The sequence below is a fragment of the Staurois parvus genome, unplaced genomic scaffold (genome assembly GCF_062004578.1).
Source record: "Staurois parvus isolate SC_StPar_1 unplaced genomic scaffold, SC_StPar_1.0 ptg000819l, whole genome shotgun sequence".
Taxonomy (NCBI): Eukaryota; Metazoa; Chordata; class Amphibia; order Anura; family Ranidae; genus Staurois; species Staurois parvus.
In genome coordinates this window covers 43,060-67,569 of record NW_028318615.1, presented here as the reverse complement: position 1 = coordinate 67,569, position 24,510 = coordinate 43,060, and the positions used below count along the sequence as shown (strand labels likewise).

Genomic DNA, 24,510 nt, shown 5'->3' with positions numbered 1-24,510 from the left:
TGAATCTACTACATTCAAGGGGTATAGCTTATCACTGGAAATTCCCATTTGGCCTCTCAGCAATGCACATGGGGCGATCAGCTCTCCTGAGATTCCCGGAAAATGTTGCACCATTTTGCGAGGCTCTTGATATCCCAATAGTGGAAATACCCAATTGGTCAGGCAAATCCCACCTCCCATCTCAGGAAGAAAAAGACCCAATGGAGGCTCAATCTGCTGGACACCATGGAGGACCATGGCGATGGAGACCATCCCACCGCACCTCATCCTCTCCTGCACGATGATGGCTCAACATTGGGGACAGTCTTCCAGCCTCTCCAGCACATCGCAAGGCACGTCATGAATGACACTTTTTCGTTCCCCACACCCGTGCATTACCGTATCCCTATTCTATGGCTACTCTCACACCTAATCTAATGTTTCAAGTGCTTTTCCTCCAAACCCTGGTTCCATTTCACCTTTAAAGGAAAACCTATCCACCCTGAGACAAGGTGCTAGGGTATGTGTATTGCACTAGACTGTCCTCACTCTCATGTATACTATCTGTTCATTATATGTGTACACTGATTTTGAATGTAGATAGTGAGATTATACTAGCTCTTCCTCTGTGCAGGCTGCATGAAAGCAATGCCAACAGAGCCACGGTTCACAATCTTACCGACTCTGGAGTTTGCTTGATTGGTCAATGATGGCCTATCGCACTATGCTGGTGGCCTCGACTGAGACCGGAGTATCTAGTTACTTGAGATTCAGGGATACAGCCTGCTCATCTCCCTTAACATACACCTGAGTCACTGAATCTCAACGCACTTTGCTATTGGTTTCCTTAGACAGGGAAGCTCATGCGATTGTGATCTTGTGTTTGTAATATTTTGGTTTATTGAGGCCTTCTGACTTGCCCACCAGGAACATTCTACGGTCCATGAGCTATTCTGGAATGAGCCTTATATCTTTGAGTTTATGTTTGATATTGCGGTTCTGTGGTACTATTCTTATGTGTCCATGCCATGCCCAGACACATACCTCGCCCATAATGTTTCCTCACAAGAGTCTTGACTACACATGAGCTCATAGGATCCTTTTCCCGATTATAATGTCCTCCCCCACGTATACGCACGCATCCAGATTTATACATTCACACTTGAGATATTATATGTAATGCACTAATACCCTTCTCCATCCACCCCATTATCCCTTATGCATCACCTCCCCCTCCTCATAGCTTGACTGCCTTCACATTCTTCTCAATATTGGGTATGATTACCCTAGCAACCCAGGTTCCACTTCATCCTCAAACGCTAACCTCCTATCTGCCCTTGGACAAGGTGTTGTATTCTGTCTAAGGCATAGGATTCCACTAAACGTTATGCATACTATTAGCGCTCTTTAAGGTTGTGTTAGTTTTTAACTACTTGTATATATATTATGTTGGACCAAGCTCTCCACTGGCCACAGCCTCATGATGCTTCTTCAGTGGTATCTCACAACTGCGCTCACCCAGAGTTCAACTTACATCCATGGTAGTGGTCTGTTGCACAGCGCAATACGCCTCAGTAGAGGTCAATATTTCTCTTATATCAGGACTATAGAGCCGCAGTTTAGCCAGATGGTTGGCCCTCGGCCTGCATTCCTGAATATTATAGCGTTATGTATTTAATATTTCCATGTTTTCATATAAAGTTAATATCTTCAGTCTACATTGACATAGTATAAGGAGACCTTTTCAAACTGTCTTCTTTGACCGCACTACATGACTTATGACCAACTACAGATTGAAAACTAATACTGATATTTACTGCTTACCTTGTGATACTATAGTATTGTAACTGCATAACTACACCATATCCTATTACATAGCCTCACCTCAATGTCTTCCCAAGACAGTACTACATATGACTAGACACACTGGCACCATCCTTCAGAACATAACACCCTCATACTTACTAGTGAACATCTTTAGTTCTGCACACGATTGTCCACATTATATCTAAAACACCTTTGCGTGTATCATCTCCTACGTTTGTCCCCTTGCTATGATTTGAACATCTCTCCTAAAAAAAATTGTCTGACATCCACCTATCTCCGTGTGTCATGGCTTTCTTCTATTGGACTGTATCTTAAACACTTAGGCCCTGATTCACTAAGATGTGAGTCTATCAGCAGAGACTGATCATTCAGGCAGACTCCGGTCAATCAATCAGTCGTCTGACCAGCGTCTAGCAAGCTCATTAACGAGCGTCTACTTTGCCATTAGTGAATGTGGTATCCTGTCTGGCACATTTTTAGGTGCAATACCGGATATGTTAATAAAGCGCGGGCTTTATTAATATTGGCGTTTTTCTGATAGCAAAAGAGAATCCTTAGAATGTAATAAATAGTACACCTGTATTAGAATTTCCTATTTTTTTTAATTTTTTTTTTGCTGTTTCTCCAAAAGGATCAGGAAACTAATGCATTTACTAATGAATGTCATACATTCTGTATTCAAATGTTAAACATTTTCACACTTATATCTCAAATAATTTATATACTTCTAATTTCCCAATATAATTATATATCTTCATTCTCTTTAATCACGTAACTATTCTATGTTATAGACAAGTGCAGCGCTATAAATGCATGTGATCAATAATGAACGCATGTAAAAACCAAAAAGTGCAAATAATTGCAACAATGATGTAAACTGGTAAATGGTGCTAAAATAAGTTCATATAATCATTCCTGAATAATGGAATGTCCTTCATGTCAGAGTACCAACTCAGAGAGTGCCTATGAATGGCACGTGTGGTCTCTCCGTGACGGACAGTAGTGCATGAACTTGTGAAAGGTAAACCACCCTTGGGACTGGTCTACACTCACCAGAACAAAAGTATTAATGTGCATGGGTTATACACATCACACATCTGGGGGTGCAGCGGTATGCTGGCAGCTATGGGTTAGTCATCCAGCTCCATCCATCCATCAGGGTGGGTGCCCAAATGGTCCTGGGGAGGAATTAGCTCAGCCACAGGAGCCAGAAAGGTGTCTCATTTTCTATCACCTCCAGCTCAGATCTCACATTATTATACAATTGCTGATTGTATTTCACCACTAGTCTGATTGAATTCACAATTCCTGGTCAGTCCCGTTCCCTGACCTCCAATAACCTTTAGGGCCAGTTCACACTACATGTGTTTCAGTTGCTTTTTCGGCATCACAAACGCACAGAAAGAAGGTTATATGGTTGTCAATGTCATAGTTCACATCAGCGCTTGCATTTTCAGTGCATTGCAGGTGCTGTAAACAAAGTTGACCACGCTGCATTGTTTCTGCACAGAACTGTACTGGAACACATTGAAACGTCCTTGAATGTACTAAAGCGCACATGTCCCTAACTACATTGAATACAAAGAAAATAGAAAAAAATAAGTGGAAGGGATACAAAAATGCAATGTAAACATGTCCAAAACGCATCCAAAATGTACTGGAACACACTAAACATGCATGCCAAAAGGGCATGAAAAAAAACCCATCAGGAACACATCTAGACTGTTTCTATAGTGTGAACCGGCCCTTAGGACTTGTTCACACCATTGGTGGTGCAGAAACGCATGCAAGAACACACATTTTCCAGCACAGCAAAGAAATGCAATGCCCTATGTAGATGTGTGCAGGTACCATGATGAAAACATTATTGCACCTACACACGTCTATTAAAAACAGCCCCATTCACAGCCACAAATACGCATGGCACCACACTACTGTGCGGTTAGGTGCGACGCACTTGGAAAATAACATGCCTGCAGTATTTTGGCATGTTTCCACATGTTAAGCAGCCCATTAAATTCAATGGGCTGAGGGAAAAAAAGAAATATAACAAACACAAAATGCCACATTCACACAGGTCCTCTGTCCTGTACAGCATGAATGAGGGGGTTGTTTATGTGGCTGGAGCCACCTATTACACTATGGGGACACAGCAGCTGTATGAACACAGGTTGTCATCTGACAGGTGTGAAGGCGTGGGGAAGTGGCCCTGAATGCTCACTGTGTGTTCAGGGCTGTACAATTGCAACCATATGCTTGTCAAATTAGGATCTGCAGTATTCCCATAGTGTAACATAGGTTGCATGCTAATGGCGACAGCCACAAAAACCAACCACTGATTCACACTCTACAGGCCACAGCACCCATGTGAATGAGACCTCAATTACACAACGTTTGATTTATTAACTCAGTACAGGTTTATCATTTGGATTAAACAGGAATTTGTTTGTGATTGTGTCCATGAAGAAAATGTTGTGTATTGTTACCATATATATAATTTGGATATTTTCTCTGGTGGTGGGGGCCTGTCAGGTATGCTGTATGGGGCCCCGTGATATCTAACAGTGGCCCTGGGTGTATGCTTGTGCCACCTGTATAGTTAGGAAGAACAATAAGTTCTTCTATGGAGTATCTTGAACCTCTGCTATGTACCTCAATGCATCTAGGGATCGGCCACGTTTTCCTATGAAAAATAACAAAATTGGTTGCAATGTTTCCCCTGAAGCAAGCGTGAACTGACCCCTTCATATTATAAAGCATCCGAATTGGCATTTCCCACAATTATGCATAGGCCAGATCTGTGTGCCCAGATAGGACCTCCCAGTGGCCATTCTATGGACAAGGTACACTTTTCTGTATGCCTGATCTTTATTGAGCTGCAATAGTCAATACGCTGCAATGGGCAGAAATATTTGGAAACAAACCACATGAGCTCAAGTATCCAAACGTGAATGTTCCTTCATAGCAAGCCTCCATGATGTACTGTATGGGCCTGGCCCACTCCAAATGAATGCATTGTTCTGGTAGGTCCTCCTATGACACACTTTAGCTACTTGTGGAGGACATTGCACTGACTTTTCCTCAGATTGCATATTATCTGGCCATCTGAAGTCTCGGGAATACAATCAAGAGGATCTGACACTTTTTTAAGGTAACAAAAAATAGTCTTTAATTGACTGAACATAAAAATAAGCCAACATGGCTAAAACATATCTTGAAAATATGGGGACTCTGATATCCAGCGACAGTCCGTTCACCAACGAGAAGCAATTCTGCACCCCTAAAACCAACACAGAGGAAAGGGATGGTCAAATTGCTGTGCTGCTTCCAAACCACCTCTGGCATGCCAGGGTCATTATGCAGGTCCTCGATGCCAGTTCTTGCCTGGGGCCACAAAATATCCACTGGCCACGAGTGAAGGTGAGTGGAGGACGTGAAGGTGGATTTCTACCAGCTTCAACCGCAAGCAGTACCACTCCTGAAAAATGAGAGCAAATAATCATTGACACGTCATCATGACAGTCAATTCTCAGTGCAGGCTATCTAGAGGGTCTTTCCTTTTTAACCATTTCAAGAGTTCAAGGAAACATTCTTGGACCATCTACTGTGTTTGGAAAGGCCCAAGGTCCCCCCCTCCCCCAGGCACACTAATGCTTCCTTGAAGTGGAGCCCCATCCTGATTTCATGATGTGCTTGAAAAGCTTGCCTCTCTGGTCTACGTGGCTCATGAAGGAGTGTTCTTGGGATCACACCAAAACAAGGTGCTTGTTCGGGGAGCAATGGACAGGAGAGAGGGGCCAAGGAATGCTGGCATAGGAGCAGCTAAATGAATGATTTTGGCTGCTCTGTGGCAAGCGGCTGTTCAGAGCAGATAAAGCAGTCCTTAGACGGGTCGAAAATTGGCTGATCTTCAAAATAAAAAACCCAAAAAGAAAAATTGATTGTTCGATGGGCCGACGTCATCTTGAAATCTATTTTCAGCTCTTTGTGACCTGGATGCCACAGATGACAGAAAATACCTCAACGCGTTTCGCCCCACCCACAGGGCGTTCTCAAGACGCTCCTTTCCTCTGCCAAGCCGTTTATAAAGCAGTGGGAGATCCCTCCCCCTCATCACCCTGGAAACAAAACACCGCCCACCACTCTATCACCGTTATCCCTCTGTATACACATCGTGAGGTCCCCTCACAAGCTGAAACACATACATTAAAACATACTCCTATCCATAACCTCATATTTTCTACCCCTTAAACATAAGGGTGAGGACAGGAAATTAAAATAACATTAAATTCAAATGAATTAAAAAAATATTATTTTATTTTATATAAAATTAAGAAATACAAAAAAAAAATTTTTAAATTTTAAATAATAAAAATAAATAAAAATTTGTATTTTAATTTATTTTTATTTCTTTTTATTTTTATTATTTAAAATTTAAAAAAAATTTTTTTTGTATTTCTTAATTTTATATAAAATAAAATAATATTTTTGAATTCATTTGAATTTAATGTTATTTTAATTTCCTGTGCTCACCCTTATGTTTAAGGGGTAGAAAATATGAGGTTATGGATAGGAGTATGTTTTAATGTATGTGATCTCCCACTGCTTTATAAACGACTTGGCAGAGGATAGGAGCTTCTTGAGAACGCCCTGTGGGTGGGGCAAAATGCGTTGACGTATTTCCGGCTGGCCTCCCGGCGTCTGACATCATTTCCGGTGAGTGGAACGCACGCCGAGCGGTGCTTTCCAAGGGGTCATCTTTGCCTAGTGAATGAGGCTGCATCTGAGGTCTGTTATCCTGCTGTATACCTGGCTGTGGGGTCTCTATACAGAAATTGGAAAATCGTTTTTTTATGAAAGAAAGATCGGTTTGCTTCAATAAAATGCTGGTTAATATCTACTAAAATGTGAGTGGTCTGGTTAAAATTCTTCTGAGATTGGAATTTATAACGGTATCACGCCATGGTCTTTTTTTCTTCTTCCTGATTTTTGGTGGATTTGGTGAGAGGAGTAACCGGAGGAGGTTTCTATGTCTTAGAGGAGGCAATATTTGGAGGTTATAAAAAAGGGGGTCCAGGAGCCCTTAATATCCCTGAAAGGCGTTTTACTCACCAAATATCTGGTGAGTGCGGTTCATGTTGGTTTTGCACTGGTGGATGGTGGAGGTATTATTGGCACAGAAGAATCCAATGAAAATACAGTTTTTTCACGGGACTGTTTTTTGAATTTGTCACTGATTTTTTTCAGAATTTTTTTAAATCACTTTAATTATTATTATTTTTTATGTGTCGCAATGTATTTTGATTAATATTATTTATGGGCTGGGTTATTTATTTATATTGCTTTGTGGGTTTTGCGCTGGTTTAAGTAGAAATACGTTTTTTGGTTTTGCACCTGTGTACAGCAGCATCTCACGGGGAATAGTGTGGGGGGGGGGGCAAGGGAGTCCTGGGCGCTGAGGTTTTTTTCTTTCAATCCTAAAGCTGGACTTGCCAGAAAACACTTCGTTTGGACATTACCAAAAATTCCAGGTAAGCAAGATTGTCCAGTGCAGCTGGAGCTAGCAGAGTCCTGCAATGCTTTAGGGACATGCAGATCAGCTCCAACTGCAATGAAGAAGATTGCCGACCTGCAAAGGCTGAAGAAGGCCACAACACAGGGCACTGTCCAATATAAATAACATTTATTTTTATTTACAAATATAAAAAAATTAAAATTGTTGTCTGAAGTACATTGGGCTGGTTTTCAGCTGGCCCCACCTCCAAAGCCTGCTCCAGCGTCCCAATGCGTTCACATACCCAGCCCATGAGGCCACAAATGGCTGGGTGGTTGAACACTGTAGAAAAAGTCAGAAAAAATGTATTAGCTGCAATAAAAAAAGGATACACTTGCTTCCAAAACAAACAACAACAGCATGCAATACTTGTCTACCTTTGTCCATTATCCTGAAAGCACTCTATGCTGTCAACTCATAATTGGAACACAGAGATTACATTTCTTGCCTGGGAGGATTTCATGGCCCAGGGAGTGAGCTTGGAATCCTTAGGCCTAGATTAAAGTGTTTGCTCACTGACTACAAATATATCTGTGGGCAATGGTGAAAAGGGCAATCTCATCAGTAAAGACAACAGATGACTTTGGCACACCTATCTCCTCCACAGAGTTCCCAAAGACATCTATCCTAGATTTCTATTAGCTGCAGGGAGGGGGAGGGGGGCCCTACACACATTATACACAGCCAGAGCACAGAGCTGAGCAAACTGTGTGAGCCTATTGGAGGGTAGTGGCCCAACTCCCTCCACACAGGTCCAGAGATTCCTATAGATCTGGCAGTGTGATTAACCAGGTGTGTCCTTGAAGGGAGGCGGTCCATCTCCCGGGAAGCTGGATGAGTCAGCTGCATCTATTAGAGTGATTCTTTAAGATGGCGGAGAGACCAGAGTGGAACAAACACTTGTTACTTGGGAAGCAGGTTTTTGCTCACTGGAGTGTCAGGTTAGTGCTTGACTATTGTGTCATATTCTTGGTTATTGTCCTTTCTTAATTAGAAAAACACTTTAATGTATTCCTATGTAGACCAACTCAGCTGTCAGGTCTAAGTGTGAAGATTAAGCCCCTATCTGCCTGATGTGTTGTTTAGTGTGAATGTTTTATTTCTTTGGGGGGGCATCCGAAACACAGGATGAGGCCAAACAATTTAGCCAAGGGGGAGCTGAAGCCTTCTACATACGTTACATGTGCATATGTGTAAACAGTTTAGAAACTGACCTTCTTCGATGTTTGCCTCTGCATCCAGAGGGGGCTGGAGCTCCCCCATAGCAGGTGGGGCATTGGGAAGTACAACTACATGAAGAGTAACAAAAAAAAGACACCGTAAAGATGCGAGTCCTGACATTTGACAAACACATGGATGTTAAACAGTCACATAGTACAGGCCCCGGTAGTAAGCCCTAGCACTAACCAACATAGCAAAGTCCTCTTTCGGTTTGGGTTACTAAACTAGATGACCAGAAGAGCTTAAGGACAAATTCATTTGGCCACTTGTTGGCACCCACACTCCAGCAAGCTGCTCATATCCTACAATGCTGACATACTCTCTGGCTGTCCATTGACGATGTTTCAGATCACCTTAGGATGTAACCCAAATGTTACAGCTGACAGCCATGATAAGGAACAGTCTTCCTTGCCAGTGGTGTGGTGCCAGCATTCCAATGTTGGAGAGGCTTGCTCTTGACAAGAGGAATTGGCTCACACACATCAGCTTAGCTACGCTTACACTACAGTAATAGTGGAAACACTCATTGGTCATCCCTTGCAGCCATTCCCACTTTCCTTTCTGGGGTCTACAATAGAGTGACTTCAATCATCCCAAAGCAAAGGTCACAGGTCGGCAGCAGATCTGAAGCTTCCCAGGAAGATGTCACAAGGTCTAAGTCTTTGACAGTCTAGCTGTAAAAGGGTTCAGTCCATACAATATTCTCCTCCCCTATGCCAAAACACAAATGCCCCCTCGAGTGTTAACACATGCACACTGCAAGGTGGCATTTGTAGCTTGGAGCAGATTGGGAAGCACAAACAAAAATAAGTCTGGTGCCAGGCTTACCACCCTTTACCCAACACACCTCATGTGACACCCCCACACATAGACACTGTCCAAAAGCAAATATTGTAAAGTTGATCACATTCACACAAATGGGACATACCTGGGTCCTGGGGCTCAGGGGAACTGGAGGAGAGTTGACCCTCCTCCAAAGACTCCACCTCTTCCTCCTCCTCCTCCTCCATCTATTCTCTCCTGGGGGCTCTGGAGTGCAGCCACTCCCTTTCTGAGTGCCAGTTAACTTGAAAAAAACACAAGCAAAAGAGCTCCACATGTCAGTATAATTTGAGGCTTTGTAAACTTAAGAGTTTACTACAAACACACACACTGTTGAAACCAAGCCTTACATTCCCTCAGACTTGAAGTACAAGGTGCAGACTAACTCCAGATAAGTTTGGATAGTGTATGACCCTAGGGAGCCATGGAAGTCCAAGAAAGTCGAACGTGAAATTCTGGCTCATGAACGTCCAAATAGAAGAGGGTGCACTCATGAAAATGAACAAAGTCCAATCTTTATGTCGGATATTGTAAGGGGTTGTGGTGTTAACAGCCACTGTGCCCTTAGCTGCAACCTTTTCAAAGGTTGACACAAGGGAAAGGCCTTAACCATTGGATATTCAAAGACACACAACTCAGAACACTTCCCAAACACTAATAGCCGAGAAGCTCCTCAGAGATAGGCTCTCCCACCCCTCTGCTAGTGTATTTTGGGGGCACATATCTTGTGTTGGATGGTCATTGGAAATTTAGTCAAAAGGCCAAAGTTTCTTGCCTTCATGCATTCACAGCATGAAAACCCCACTGCTTGGCATCCTCCTCAGGCCCCCAAAATACTGACCTGCTGCCAATTATCATCCCATGCTGTGCTACAGAGCAGAACGTGGTCTCCGAAAGGTATGGATGTGTACAGGCCTACACATATTGAGCTAATAACTGCCTGGCCACTACACTAGGATCCACATTGGAAGCTGTATTCTCAAAACTGCTTGAGCATGTGTTGTAAGGAAGCAAGCAATATTACTTAAAGTATTACTAAACCCACAACAGTCCAAGCAGTGTAAATATGCAGTAAAGCATCCTTGTTATACTTGCTGTCTAACCAGAAGGCTGTTTGATCCTGTCTTCTCTGCCCCTCGTCTTGTTGAAATGACCAACTGATACAGACTGAATCCGTAATCACATGCACATGCTCAGTTTGCTGTGCATTGCTATACTTTTTGGGTGTTGGTTTGGGGAGGGTGCATGTGATCAGCACAGGGCCAATCAGCACTGTTCACATAGAGGGCCAGAAGATTCACATCCTCCTAGAGCAGAAAGAAAAATACTCAAAGTTTAAACCGAGCTCTGCTGAAGTCACAAGACTGCTCTAACTGCTGATGCAAAAAGGTATTTAGCATGGGTGCGAGGCTTCCCGCACCTGCACCCGCTGGAGATAAAGAGAGCAAGGCCCGTGTCAAGAGGGCGTGCCTCGTTGCCCGGGCAACGCAGCGCTGGGCTGGATGTTGCCAGGGCAACAGGGAGCCAACACAGGATTCTCCCAGGTGTTTTGTCTGCTGCGAAGCTGCTGGGAGGTCTGCACTGAGGTGAGACCCCCGCAGCCACTCTGCATAATACTCTGGGGATACCAGGATTATTAGCCGCTGAACACTCTGCTAATACTCGGGGCTCAGGAGGAGTACCCGCTGCTACACTGCCTAATACTGTGAGGCCAGGATTGCAAGTGTTGCAGTGTGCTGTAGAAGTGGACCCTCTGCTGTGTGCTGATAAGTGTCGCCCCCTGTTGTAGGCCGCTGTGAGCCAGGAAAACCCCTGCCGGAACTGGGAGTGTTTGTGCCCCTGTTTTCCTCCCCTGTATGGAAGGGCTGTGAACTCTCCCTCCTTTCCCTTCCCTGCCTGGATTACAATTTAACAGAGACTCTAAGTTTGCCCTTCTTGGGGCCAAATTACAATTTTTTGGGGAGCCATCCCTGCTCTTCCCCTGCCCTGAGAACTTGGACGCTACCTTCATACCCAAATTGAGTGACTGTCCTAATTCAAGAAAGCTTTGTGTGTTTATCATCTGCTCTGTGTGTTTGGTCCTGCCTACGCTCCATCACAGCAGAGTTACCACCCTTACAACCTAGGGGGGACAGATGAAGTATTGGACCAATGCTTCAACCACCTAGGTAAGTTGCAGTAGTGGAAACAAAAACAAGGCCAACTTAGATAAGAAACTACAATCCGGCCAATATTAAGCAGTCAAATTAGCTTACAGCTATGGTCAGCATGATTGTACAGAAGGTAAATCACCAAACACATTGAAGGTACTTACAGTGGACCTGAGGGGGAGACCACTCCTCCCTCTGCTCTTCCTCCAGCTCACCCTCTTCCAATATGGCTGGAGCTACACAAACAACAAGAAAGAACAAAACCAACACATTGCAAACATCAAATTGACATAATGAACACAGAGAACAGGCAAGCACATCCAAGGCACTTACAGTGAGCTGGAGGTGAAGGGGCCTCCTGGAGCAGTCCAAATTCTGGAGGTGGCTGGTGGGCCTCCTCTTCCTCCAGAGAAAACCTTGCTTGAACTACACAAACAAGAAAGGACAATAATAACCCCTTTGAGAGAGCCAAGGACAACAAGGAACACAGAGAACAGACAAGCACATTCAATGAACTCACAGTGTGCCTCAGACGAGGTATCCTCCTCCTCTTCCTCTTCCAACATGGCTGGTGCTACATAAACAACAAGATAGAACAGAACACATTGCAGACATCAAAGTTACATAATGCACAGAGAGAATAGGCAAGCACATCCAAGACACTTACAGTAAGCTGGAGGTGAGGGAGTCTCCGGCAGAACAGGCGACCGTGGAGACGGGGTGGTGGTGCCGCCGCTGCTGCCGCTTCCTCCTCCTCCTCCACTGGAGGCAACCTTGCTGGTACTACACAAACAAGAAAGAACAACAACAACAACCCCTTTGAGAGAGCCAAGGACAACAAGGAACACAGAGAACAGACAAGCACATTCAATGCACTTACAGTGAGCCTGAGAGGATGTGCCCTCCTCCTCTTCATCCCCCTCTTCCAACATAGCTGGTGTTACATAAACAACAAGATAGAGCACAACAAACACATTGCACATATCAAAGTTACATAATGCACACAGAGCACAGCCAATCACATTCAAGGCACTTACGGTGGCCCTCCTCTTCACTCTCTTGTTCTACAAAAAGAATAACACAGAATTGGAACATTACTAACCTAAAAACATGGCAGAAGATTTCTCATAAACATGTGTGCCAAAGCTAGGGCCACAGGGCTGAATGACAACTGTCCATTTCCTGGTGTCAGGCCACACATACAGGCACAATTGCGTTTGTGTCCCTAATTTGTTATGTTTTGACTTTGGATGTACATCCACTGGGGCAGACTGCATCATTTTCCACAACTTTGTCCACTGCACTACAGCAGATAGCAAGTCATGGTAGGAGGATGATTTGTTAAGCTTGTTGATCATGTATTTGCTATGCAATGACATGATCACAATGTCAATTTAGATATTAGGAACTCTTGGAAGTCCTAATGGGATTGGACCACACTTATCACATGGTATTTGGACCAATCACAGCACCCTGGTCAATATGATTGGCTGCAGACTATATATACCAGATCACCAAAAAGGCCACATGGCAGTAATGTAAGCAAGTCAAGACAATGTTAAACATTTCCGTTACAATGATTCCCAATGTAAGGACATGGCAAGATTGTCAGGATTACTAACCCAAAATCCCCCCAGATGTGCCCTCTCTATAATACTGTATTCATGTGTTAATGTTTTAATAATAACGTACTATGCATTGTAGAATATTTCTCATGTTCTGTCATCTTATGGGGCCTCACCAAATGAGATTGGCTGTACATCATGGAGTTGCATTTTAGTCCAAAATATTCCATAATTTGGATACTCTGCAACTTTCAAACAGCATACATAACATACACATATCGTAATTTAATGGGTCCAAAAAAGTACAATTCTGTCAAGTGTAAAAACAAAATGTTATGATTGCGATTTTGATGGGATATGTTTGTGAACATCTAAGCCAGAATGTTTTTAGGCAAAAATCTTGCATCACAAACAAACAGCCATTGGGGATCACATGACACCAAACACAGCTCTATTAGTGATTAACAAATGGTTCTTGGCACAGTCCCCCCCCCTCCAGCCTGCTGTCCCTTCCTCCCCCCTCGCTCTCCTTTCATCATCCCCCCTCCCTTCCCCCTTGCAGATTCCTATGGTCCTGCACAAGCCTACATCAAAGGCTGTTCAGGATGGGAGGAAACACCCCCTGTGGTGCGGGTAGCACCTCTCCTCAGAAAAGTTGCCAAGGAGTCGGCCACCCCGCTGGGCCCGCACAGCACAGGCCGCCGTGTTGTCCCTGCATGTTCCCCGGTGGGAACAGCACGGGCACGAGGCTTCCCGCGATCTGCGCCCGCTGGAGACAATGGTCATGCTCCCTGAGCATGGCCCGAGTGAGCGGGGCGTGCCTTGTTGCTGGGCCGGCCATTGCCAGGGCAACTGGGAAGCATCCTGCTCTGGCTTAAGAAGACTCGAGCAGGACCTAGTCCACTGTTGGTCCCCTGTACGTTGCCATGAGCAGCTGTTGTAAGGTCTGAGCTGAGGCCATACCTCCCCAGCTCCAAGAACCCGCTGAGTACTCTGCTGATACCTGGGGGGCTAGAGGCACTTGCTATCCATTGTGTGCGAGGGTACTCCTGCTTGCTACCTGCTGTGTGCCCAAGGATACTCCTGCCTAAACCGTGAGTGCCCCAATCCTCCTGTCTGAACACCCCCCCTCCTGGATCCCCTGAATTTCCCCTGCCTGGACTGTCCCATGGAACTCTCATACATTTTTTGCCTGGATTGCCCTATTGAACCTCCCTATTACTTTTGCCGGAGCTGCCTGCTTGGATTAATAGTTGCTTGGCCCATCGCTACACAAATTGCCCTATCATGGGCTGAATTACAATTGTTTTGAGCTACTCCCCTCTCCTCCCCCTTTTTGGGTCCCCGGATGCTAAATTCCTACCCTGATTGAGTGCTTTCCATATAACAATAAAACTTGGTGTGTTTAGCATCCTCCGTGTGTGTTCTGTCCTGCCTACGCTTCCGTCAGTTATCATGTCATTTACAAGCAATGTGTGTGGCATGAATGTACAATTGACAGTCACTGGAGATCAGTGTGGAGATGGCAACAGTGGCAAGGTCATGAGGTCCAAGCTTCCAGAGCTTGTGCTTACCTTCCACAATGCGGAGTCTCTGCAGGGGATGCCCCGCCTGTGGTTGGCAGAAGAGGACGGTGGCTGTCCTCCTGTGAGGCTTTTTTGCCAAGCAGACCACCGCCTGGCACCCATCAGCTGTGGCTAGAACAAGTCAACAAAGACAACATTATTGCCAAACAAATTCAGAATGAATGTATCAAAACATTTTTCACAATACAAAAATGAAAGTAAAGTTTTTAATAACAACTTGACTTACCAGAGATTCTGCGGGCCACTTTTTTAAAAAATTGCGGGTTGCGCCGCTTAACATCGCTCCAGCTGTGCTGAATTTGTAGCACAGTAGTGCGATAATGGAATCTCTGCCACAGCCGATGTTTGATGTGGCGCACGATGGTCTGCTTGGCAAAATTCGAGCAGCCACGGTCATACTTGCGTAACAGCATAATCTGTGGATGACAAAAAAAGGTCAAGAATTTAAATGTGAGAGGTTTGTGTAATCAAACATACCAAATATCCCACACAAAGCAGGGGATAATTGTCCCAAAAGGAAAGCTAAAACATGAACTATATCTACATGTGTGTGTGTATACACATACATACATACATACAGTATAATTGTATTGTATTGTTATTTTCAATGCATTCTCACCTGAGCAATGCATAATTGTGGGCAGAATTGCAAAATTGTTGCTGCACTTCTAAATTGTGCTCAATGGTCTTTAAATATGCGTTGTGCTTTTGGGTGCCATTCATTGTTAATGGCACCCCAAGTGCTGTTAGCAAACATGCATTTTGCTGCACATTTTAGCATTTACCAAATATGCTAGGCACGCACCTAAATGAGCATTGAAAGAAAACACAACACTCCATGGGCACAAAAGTTCAATTTTTGCTTTGTTGGACATTTTATTGTTCATTGTGGTGTATTTTGTAATCAACATTTTTGGAGCTTTTTGGTCATCAGATATGTTTGTAAAATGTGGGTTGAAATTTGGATGTGCATGTTTGTCTTGTTTGAGCCTGTATTTTGGAATCTTTTGTATCAGCATTTTTGTGTGTGTTCTGGCAACACATGCCAAATGCATGTCATTTTGGCTGGGACATTATTTGGTTAATTTTCACCACAAAGTTGAATGCAGATGTGCAGTTTGCCAAAGTATGCGTAAAAAATAACACCAAAAATTACAACCAAAATACACTTTCCACAAATGCAAAGACACATTCTTTGACCCAAAAAAACGCCTTGTAAAATCACCTGTGGCCAAGTGTGCACTCAAGTGCCTAAGGCAACACAGGTTGTGTTGTATCCATCTCTGCATTGTGTTTGGCGTTGTTTTAGCACTTGTTTTTTGACACAAGTTTTTGATGTCTTTTTTTCTGCCTTATTGTTTTCATTTTTGTTGCTCGGCAGATTTAAAACAGCAAAACGCAGACAACATGAAATACGTTCTTGTCTGCAGTGTTTCCATTTAAGTATTTTGACAAAAACATAACACTTTTGGAGTTCCAGAAAGGCTCTGACCTTTTCCAAAAAATCAAGCCATGTGAAAATGCACATGTGTAAACATAGGAAATCATCTTAAAGCGGAGCTCCATCCAAAAGGGGAAGTTCTGCTTTAAGGACTGCTCCCCGTTCCCCCTTAAGGATTGGCACCCTTGGGGAGTGGGTCCCCAAATTTGACAGGCACACTCTCCCACTTCTGGTACGATCGCCTAGATGTTTGGAAACGGAAGGTGTCCTCCCTGCTTTTTAAAAGTCAGCAGCTACAGTTTTTGTAGCTGATGACTGTTATTTTTTGATAGGTTGAGTGTAAATCCACTTTAAATGTCCTGTACAGCATTTCTGACAAACGCGGCTTAAAATATGGTGTGGCCCTAGGGTCAATGTGTGTTTAGAATACTTCCCAAATGCACATACAAAAACACTCCATCCAAATGCATGTTCCATGTCTATAGCATGTTAAACAGAAGAAAAATGCACTTCCATAATGTTAACATGCCAAGTAAAAGTAGACAAAATACACATTTTTATTGTGGCTTCACATACATGCATTGTGGTCTAACACCGCACTCCTGGGCAAATCACATGCAATTTGTGTGTGTTGCAATTTGAGACATACATTTTGCAAGGCTCAAATTGCACCGCATCCGGGCCAAAAAGGTGCAGGACCCTTTTTCAGGGTATGCACATGGGTGTGAATAGGCATGCCATCCAATTTGGCAAATCGCAATACGCTTTGTGGACCAATTTTGGTGTGTTGGTAACTTCACCTAGAAAGCCGCAGCAGGTGGCATGAAGGGGTTGCGGTTGTGATGCCGTGCAGCGCTTGCACAGAAAACACTGCAAATTTCACATCGCATCTGTGTGACACCAGAATGTGCCAATTATGGCTTTACCAAAGCACAGTGGTCACTGCAGATTATTTTCATTCAATCTTTTCTTTCACTGGTTTAATTCAGGTGATCAATAATCCCAGTTATCTCCGGAGATCACATGCAGCCCCTCAACCATCTACACAGATCTCTGGAAATCTATACAGATCTCCTTGAAAACAAATCTCCTCTCTTCTCCTTGGGAAAAAAAATTTCCTCCACCTCATCAACAGGGGGACAGAAAAGACTTCTCCCTGAAAACTAGAATCAGATCTGTGCTTAATAACCACACACCAATATTGCAAATGCAGTGTACTGTCCAAGGCATTACACCAGGGGGCCTCAAACGTTTTAAACAGGGGGCCAGTTCACTGTCCCTCAGCCCGTTGAGGGCCGGACTAGAGTTTAAAAACAAAACTATGGTCATCTCCTGTACTGTGTCCGCATTTGTTCAGAGACTGCAGACATACAACGGCGGTGGGAATACTGGGCCGGCCACTCTATAAGACGCATAGACATTTCCCCCCAAGTGTGTCTTATGGAGCCAAATAGTGCCCCATCATTGGTGTCAGTGGGAGGAATAGTGCCCCATCATTGGTGTCAGTGGGGGGAATAGTGCCCCATCATTGGTGTCAGTGGGAGGAATAGTGCCCCATCATTGGTGTCAGTGGGAGGAATAGTGCCCCATCATTGGTGTCAGTGGGAGGAATAGTGCCCCATCATTGGTGTCAGTGGGAGGAATAGTGCCCCATCGTTGGTATCAGTGGGAGGAATAGTGCCCCATAATTGGTGTCAGTGGGAGGAATAGTGCCCCACAATTGGTGTCAGTGGGAAGAATAGTGCCCCATCATTGGTGTCAGTGGGAGGAATAGTGCCCCATCATTGGTGTCAGTGGGAGGAATAGTGCCCCATCATTGGTGTCAGTGGGAGGAATAGTGCCCCATCATTGGTGTCAGTGGGAGGAATAGTGCCCCACAATTGGTGTCAGTGGGAAGAATAGTGCCCCACAATTGGTATCAGTGGGAGGAATAGTGCCCCATCATTGGTGTCAGTGGGAGGAATAGTGCCCCATCATTGGTGTCAGTGGGAGGAATAGTGCCCCATCGTTGGTATCAGTGGGAGGAATAGTGCCCCATCATTGGTGTCAGTGGGAGGAATAGTGCCCCATCATTGGTGTCAGTGGGAAGAATAGTGCCCCACAATTGGTGTCAGTGGGAGGAATAGTGCCCCACAATTGGTGTCAGTGGGAAGAATAGTGCCCCATCATTGGTGTCAGTGGGGGGAGGAATAGTGCCCCATCATTGGTGTCAGTGGGGGGAGGAATAGTGTCCCCTTTTCCAGCATGGTGCTGCTACAGCCAGCATACCTGGTTGCAGAAGTACCATCTGCATGGCACACTTACCGGGAGGTCAGCTGTCCTCTTTCCTTCACTCCGGCCTTTCTCTCCCTTGATTTTTGCGGGTCCGCTCGGCTCCGCCTCCTCGCCGGTGATTGGCCGCCTGTGTGCCTTTCCTGAGCTACAGTACTGGTGCCCAATCACCGGTAAGGAGGCGGAGCTGAGCGGCAGCGCGAACACCGAGTGAGGGAGCGGCTGGAGTGAAGGAGCAGCGCATCCTGGACTGGATTGTCATGGGACTGGGACCGGAGCCAAGTAAGAGACAGCAGCCCCCTGCCCACCCCTGTACTTGGTGTCCCCTGCCGTCGGGCCGGATGAGTGTGCTTGGCGGGCCTCTTGTGGCCCGCGGGCCGTAGTTTGAGGACCCCTGCATTACATACTAATGCATTGCACTCTAAAAATGTCAAATGCGTTATTGTGCACACTGTAATACCATGTACACCAACACATTGCACACTGTAATACCGTGTACACCAACACATTGCACACTGTAATACCGTGTACACCAACACATTGCACACTGTAATACCATGTACACCAACACATTGCACACTGTAATACCATGTACACCAACACATTGCACACTGTAATACCATGTACACCAACACATTGCACACTGTAATACCATGTACACCAACACATTGCACACTGTAATACCATGTACACCAACACATTGCACACTGTAATACCATGTACACCAACACATTGCACACTGTAATACCATGTACACCAACACATTGCACACTGTAATACCATGTACACCAACACATTGCACACTGTAATACCGTGTACACCAACACATTGCACACTGTAATACCGTGTACACCAACACATTGCACACTGTAATACCGTGTACACCAACACATTGCACACTGTAATACCATGTACACCAACACATTGCACACTGTAATACCGTGTACACCAACACATTGCATACTGTAATACCATGTACACCAACACATTGCACACTGTAATACCATGTACACCAACACATTGCACACTGTAATACCATGTACACCAACACATTGCACACTGTAATACCATGTACACCAACACATTGCACACTGTAATACCATGTACACCAACACATTGCACACTGTAATACCATGTACACCAACACATTGCACACTGTAATACCACGTACACCAACACATTGCACACTGTAATACCATGTACACCAACACATTGCACACTGTAATACCATGTACACCAACACATTGCACACTGTAATACCATGTACACCAACACATTGCACACTGTAATACCATGTACACCAACACATTGCACACTGTAATACCATGTACCCCAACACATTGCACACTGTAATACCATGTACACCAACACATTGTAGACTGTAATGCACTGTACACTGTAATACCATGTACACCAACACATTGCACTCTGTAATACCATGTACACCAACACATTGCACACTGTAATACCATGTACACCAACACATTGCACACTGTAATACCGTGTACACCAACACATTGCACACTGTAATACCGTGTACACCAACACATTGCACACTGTAATACCGTGTACACCAACACATTGCACACTGTAATACCATGTACACCAACACATTGCACACTGTAATACCATGTACACCAACACATTGCACACTGTAATACCATGTACACCAACACATTGCACACTGTAATACCATGTACACCAACACATTGCACACTGTAATACCGTGTACACCAACACATTGCACACTGTAATACCATGTACACCAACACATTGCACACTGTAATACCGTGTACACCAACACATTGCACACTGTAATACCATGTACACCAACACATTGCACACTGTAATACCATGTACACCAACACATTGCACACTGTAATACCATGTACACCAACACATTGCACACTGTAATACCATGTACACCAACACATTGCACACTGTAATACCATGTACACCAACACATTGCACACTGTAATACCATGTACACCAACACATTGCACACTGTAATACCACGTACACCAACACATTGCACACTGTAATACCATGTACACCAACACATTGCACACTGTAATACCATGTACACCAACACATTGCACACTGTAATACCATGTACCCCAACACATTGCACACTGTAATACCATGTACACCAACACATTGTAGACTGTAATGCACTGTACACTGTAATACCATGTACACCAACACATTGCACTCTGTAATACCATGTACACCAACACATTGCACACTGTAATACCATGTACACCAACACATTGCACACTGTAATACCATGTACACCAACACATTGCACACTGTAATACCGTGTACACCAACACATTGCACACTGTAATACCATGTACACCAACACATTGCACACTGTAATACACTGTACACCAACACATTGCACACTGTAATACCATGTACACCAACACATTGCACACTGTAATACCATGTACACCAACACATTGCACACTGTAATACCATGTACACCAACACATTGCACACTGTAATACCATGTACACCAACACATTGCACACTGTAATACCATGTACACCAACACATTGCACACTGTAATACCATGTACACCAACACATTGCACACTGTAATACCACGTACACCAACACATTGCACACTGTAATACCATGTACACCAACACATTGCACACTGTAATACCATGTACACCAACACATTGCACACTGTAATACCATGTACCCCAACACATTGCACACTGTAATACCATGTACACCAACACATTGTAGACTGTAATGCACTGTACACTGTAATACCATGTACACCAACACATTGCACTCTGTAATACCATGTACACCAACACATTGCACACTGTAATACCATGTACACCAACACATTGCACACTGTAATACCGTGTACACCAACACATTGCACACTGTAATACCGTGTACACCAACACATTGCACACTGTAATACCGTGTACACCAACACATTGCACACTGTAATACCATGTACACCAACACATTGCACACTGTAATACCATGTACACCAACACATTGCACACTGTAATACCATGTACACCAACACATTGCACACTGTAATACCATGTACACCAACACATTGCACACTGTAATACCGTGTACACCAACACATTGCACACTGTAATACCGTGTACACCAACACATTGCACACTGTAATACCGTGTACACCAACACATTGCACACTGTAATACCGTGTACACCAACACATTGCACACTGTAATACCGTGTACACCAACACATTGCACACTGTAATACCGTGTACACCAACACATTGCATACTGTAATACCATGTACACCAACACATTGCACACTGTAATACCATGTACACCAACACATTGCACACTGTAATACCATGTACACCAACACATTGCACACTGTAATACCATGTACACCAACACATTGCACACTGTAATACCATGTACACCAACACATTGCACACTGTAATACCATGTACACCAACACATTGCACACTGTAATACCACGTACACCAACACATTGCACACTGTAATACCATGTACACCAACACATTGCACACTGTAATACCATGTACCCCAACACATTGCACACTGTAATACCATGTACACCAACACATTGTAGACTGTAATGCACTGTACACTGTAATACCATGTACACCAACACATTGCACTCTGTAATACCATGTACACCAACACATTGCACACTGTAATACCATGTACACCAACACATTGCACACTGTAATACCATGTACACCAACACATTGCACACTGTAATACCGTGTACACCAACACATTGCACACTGTAATACCATGTACACCAACACATTGCACACTGTAATACACTGTACACCAACACATTGCACACTGTAATACCATGTACACCAACACATTGCACACTGTAATACCATGTACACCAACACATTGCACACTGTAATACCATGTACACCAACACATTGCACACTGTAATACCGTGTACACCAACACATTGCACACTGTAATACCATGTACACCAACGCATTGCACACTGTAATACCATGTACACCAACACATTGCACACTGTAATACCATGTACACCAACGCATTGCACACTGTAATACCATGTACACCAACGCATTGCACACTGTAATACCATGTACACCAACGCATTGCACACTGTAATACCGTGTACACCAACACATTGCGGACTGTAATACCATGTACACCAACACATTGCACACTGTAATACCATGTACACCAACACATTGCACACTGTAATACCATGTACACCAACACATTGCACACTGTAATACCATGTACACCAACACATTGCACACTGTAATACCATGTACACCAACACATTGCGGACTGTAATACCATGTACACCAACACATTGCACACTGTAATACCATGTACACCAACACATTGCGGACTGTAATACCATGTACACCAACACATTGCACACTGTAATAACATGTACACCAACACATTGCGGACTGTAATACCATGTACACCAACACATTGCACACTGTAATGCATTATACGCAGTATACATGTACATATCTGCAAAGATTATAAATGAAGATCTAGCTGGTTAACTAGTTTTCAACCGCAGATAGCTGAATGACGGCTACACTGCGTCCGGCCAGTTCTGGGAGGGCATCATATGACGTCCTCCCAGAACACGCTCTCCTGTCCTTAGGACACAGCTGATCACGTGATGTGTTAAAAGGCCAATCACAGCAGCTTTTTACCATGTGATCAGCCATGTCCAATGACACGCTGATCCCCGGGAAATGCACTTGCCGGTTCTCGACTACACTTTCCTCACGCTGTCAGAATGTGGAGAAAGTACTGTTGAGAACCAGCAGTGATCAGAGCGGGGGTCGGCACAAATCATTAGGGCACTGATGATCGGTGCCCAGCAGTGCCACCCACCAGTTCCACCCACCTGTGCCCATCAGTGCAGTTCAGCAATGCGGCCTATCAGTGCTGACTATCATGACCCATCATCAGTGCCGCCTCATTAGTGCTATCAGTGCCGCCTCATCAACGCACATCAGTGAAGGTGAAAAATTCCCTGTTTGCAAAATTTTAGACTAGAAACCAATAAACTGTTTTGTGTAAATTTTTCCTCTTTTTTTGCTTAAAGAGCAAAAAGTAAACCACCCAGTGGCAAGTAAAATCCACCCAAAGAAAGGTCTATTTGTGAGAAAAAAAGAACAAAAATGTCATATGGGTACAATGTTGCATGACCGCGCAATTGTCAAAGTGCGACAGTACAGAAAGCGGAAATATGGCCTTGTAAGGAATGGGATATTAGTGCCTGGTAGGCAAGTGGTTGATATCAGTGAGCCATCAATACCCAGGAGCAATGTACAGATAACCCGGAAGTAGCATGTGTACTAAGGGACATTCTGCTAGGCCCCACCCACAAACCTGCAATTACCCATCTGTTATGACCACACTTACTATGCAAATGAGGATCATCTCCTCGGTGGAGAACTGCGATCTCGCCATGTCCAAATGCAAATGAAATAAAAGACAGATTACAACACCACAAACCTCCAACCACTCTCATCCACAACCACTTCCGGGTGCGTGCGCACGTGATGACGCATTTCCGGAAAGACAGCTGCTCGTGCGCCTTGCTGACTGCCGCTTTTAGCGTTTTATTTGTGCGCGATCGCCTATTTCTATGTGCATATGCTGCATATTAGCTTTCACAAATTTATGTTTTTCATTCCATTTGTTAGTTATCATTGGATATTAGATATTTGTTGCCAAAGGCCCAAAATCAGCATACAGCGGGTCCTAGTTTATGACAGTTACTGGAATTTGAGACCACCAATAGCGCACTGCACATTGAACACGTCCTATTCATTGGTACCTAACATGATCTTGGGGTGCAATAGGGTTTGTTTTTAAATGATCAGTTGGGACATACTTACATATGTGCGCTGTTACACGCTACATTTCAGCAGCTTATAGAGGTATACAATGTAAATGTTAGCGATGTTAATATATTGAACATGAAATGACCACCAAAAAAAAAAAATGTTCAAGCATTTAATTGATCAAAGAAATCTTCATTTATTTGGACAACAGCAACAAGTAGATACAGTCAATTTCTTT

The 24,510-nt window shown here is 44.1% G+C and overlaps 1 protein-coding gene across 3 annotated transcripts; it reads right to left on the bottom strand.

Moving 5' to 3' along the window:
- Window positions 1-4,946: 4,946 nt before the first annotated feature.
- Window positions 4,947-12,516, bottom strand: LOC149443963 (uncharacterized). Of its 3 annotated transcripts, XM_089655103.1 has the most exons (9): window positions 12,434-12,516; window positions 12,221-12,336; window positions 12,074-12,127; window positions 11,887-11,979; window positions 11,718-11,789; window positions 9,510-9,647; window positions 8,575-8,649; window positions 7,566-7,642; window positions 4,947-5,284 (listed from the first exon to the last, which is right to left on the bottom strand). In XM_089655103.1, exons 1-9 carry the CDS (start codon window positions 12,483-12,485, stop codon window positions 5,263-5,265), a joined length of 699 nt encoding a protein of 232 aa, XP_089511229.1. In that variant the 5' UTR covers window positions 12,486-12,516; the 3' UTR covers window positions 4,947-5,262. The 3 variants fall into 3 exon arrangements, with proteins under 3 accessions (XP_089511229.1, XP_089511228.1, XP_089511230.1); XM_089655102.1 differs by lacking the exon at window positions 4,947-5,284 and having other exon boundaries at window positions 7,473-7,642; XM_089655104.1 differs by lacking the exons at window positions 4,947-5,284; window positions 8,575-8,649 and having other exon boundaries at window positions 7,473-7,642.
- Window positions 12,517-24,510: the final 11,994 nt, after the last annotated feature.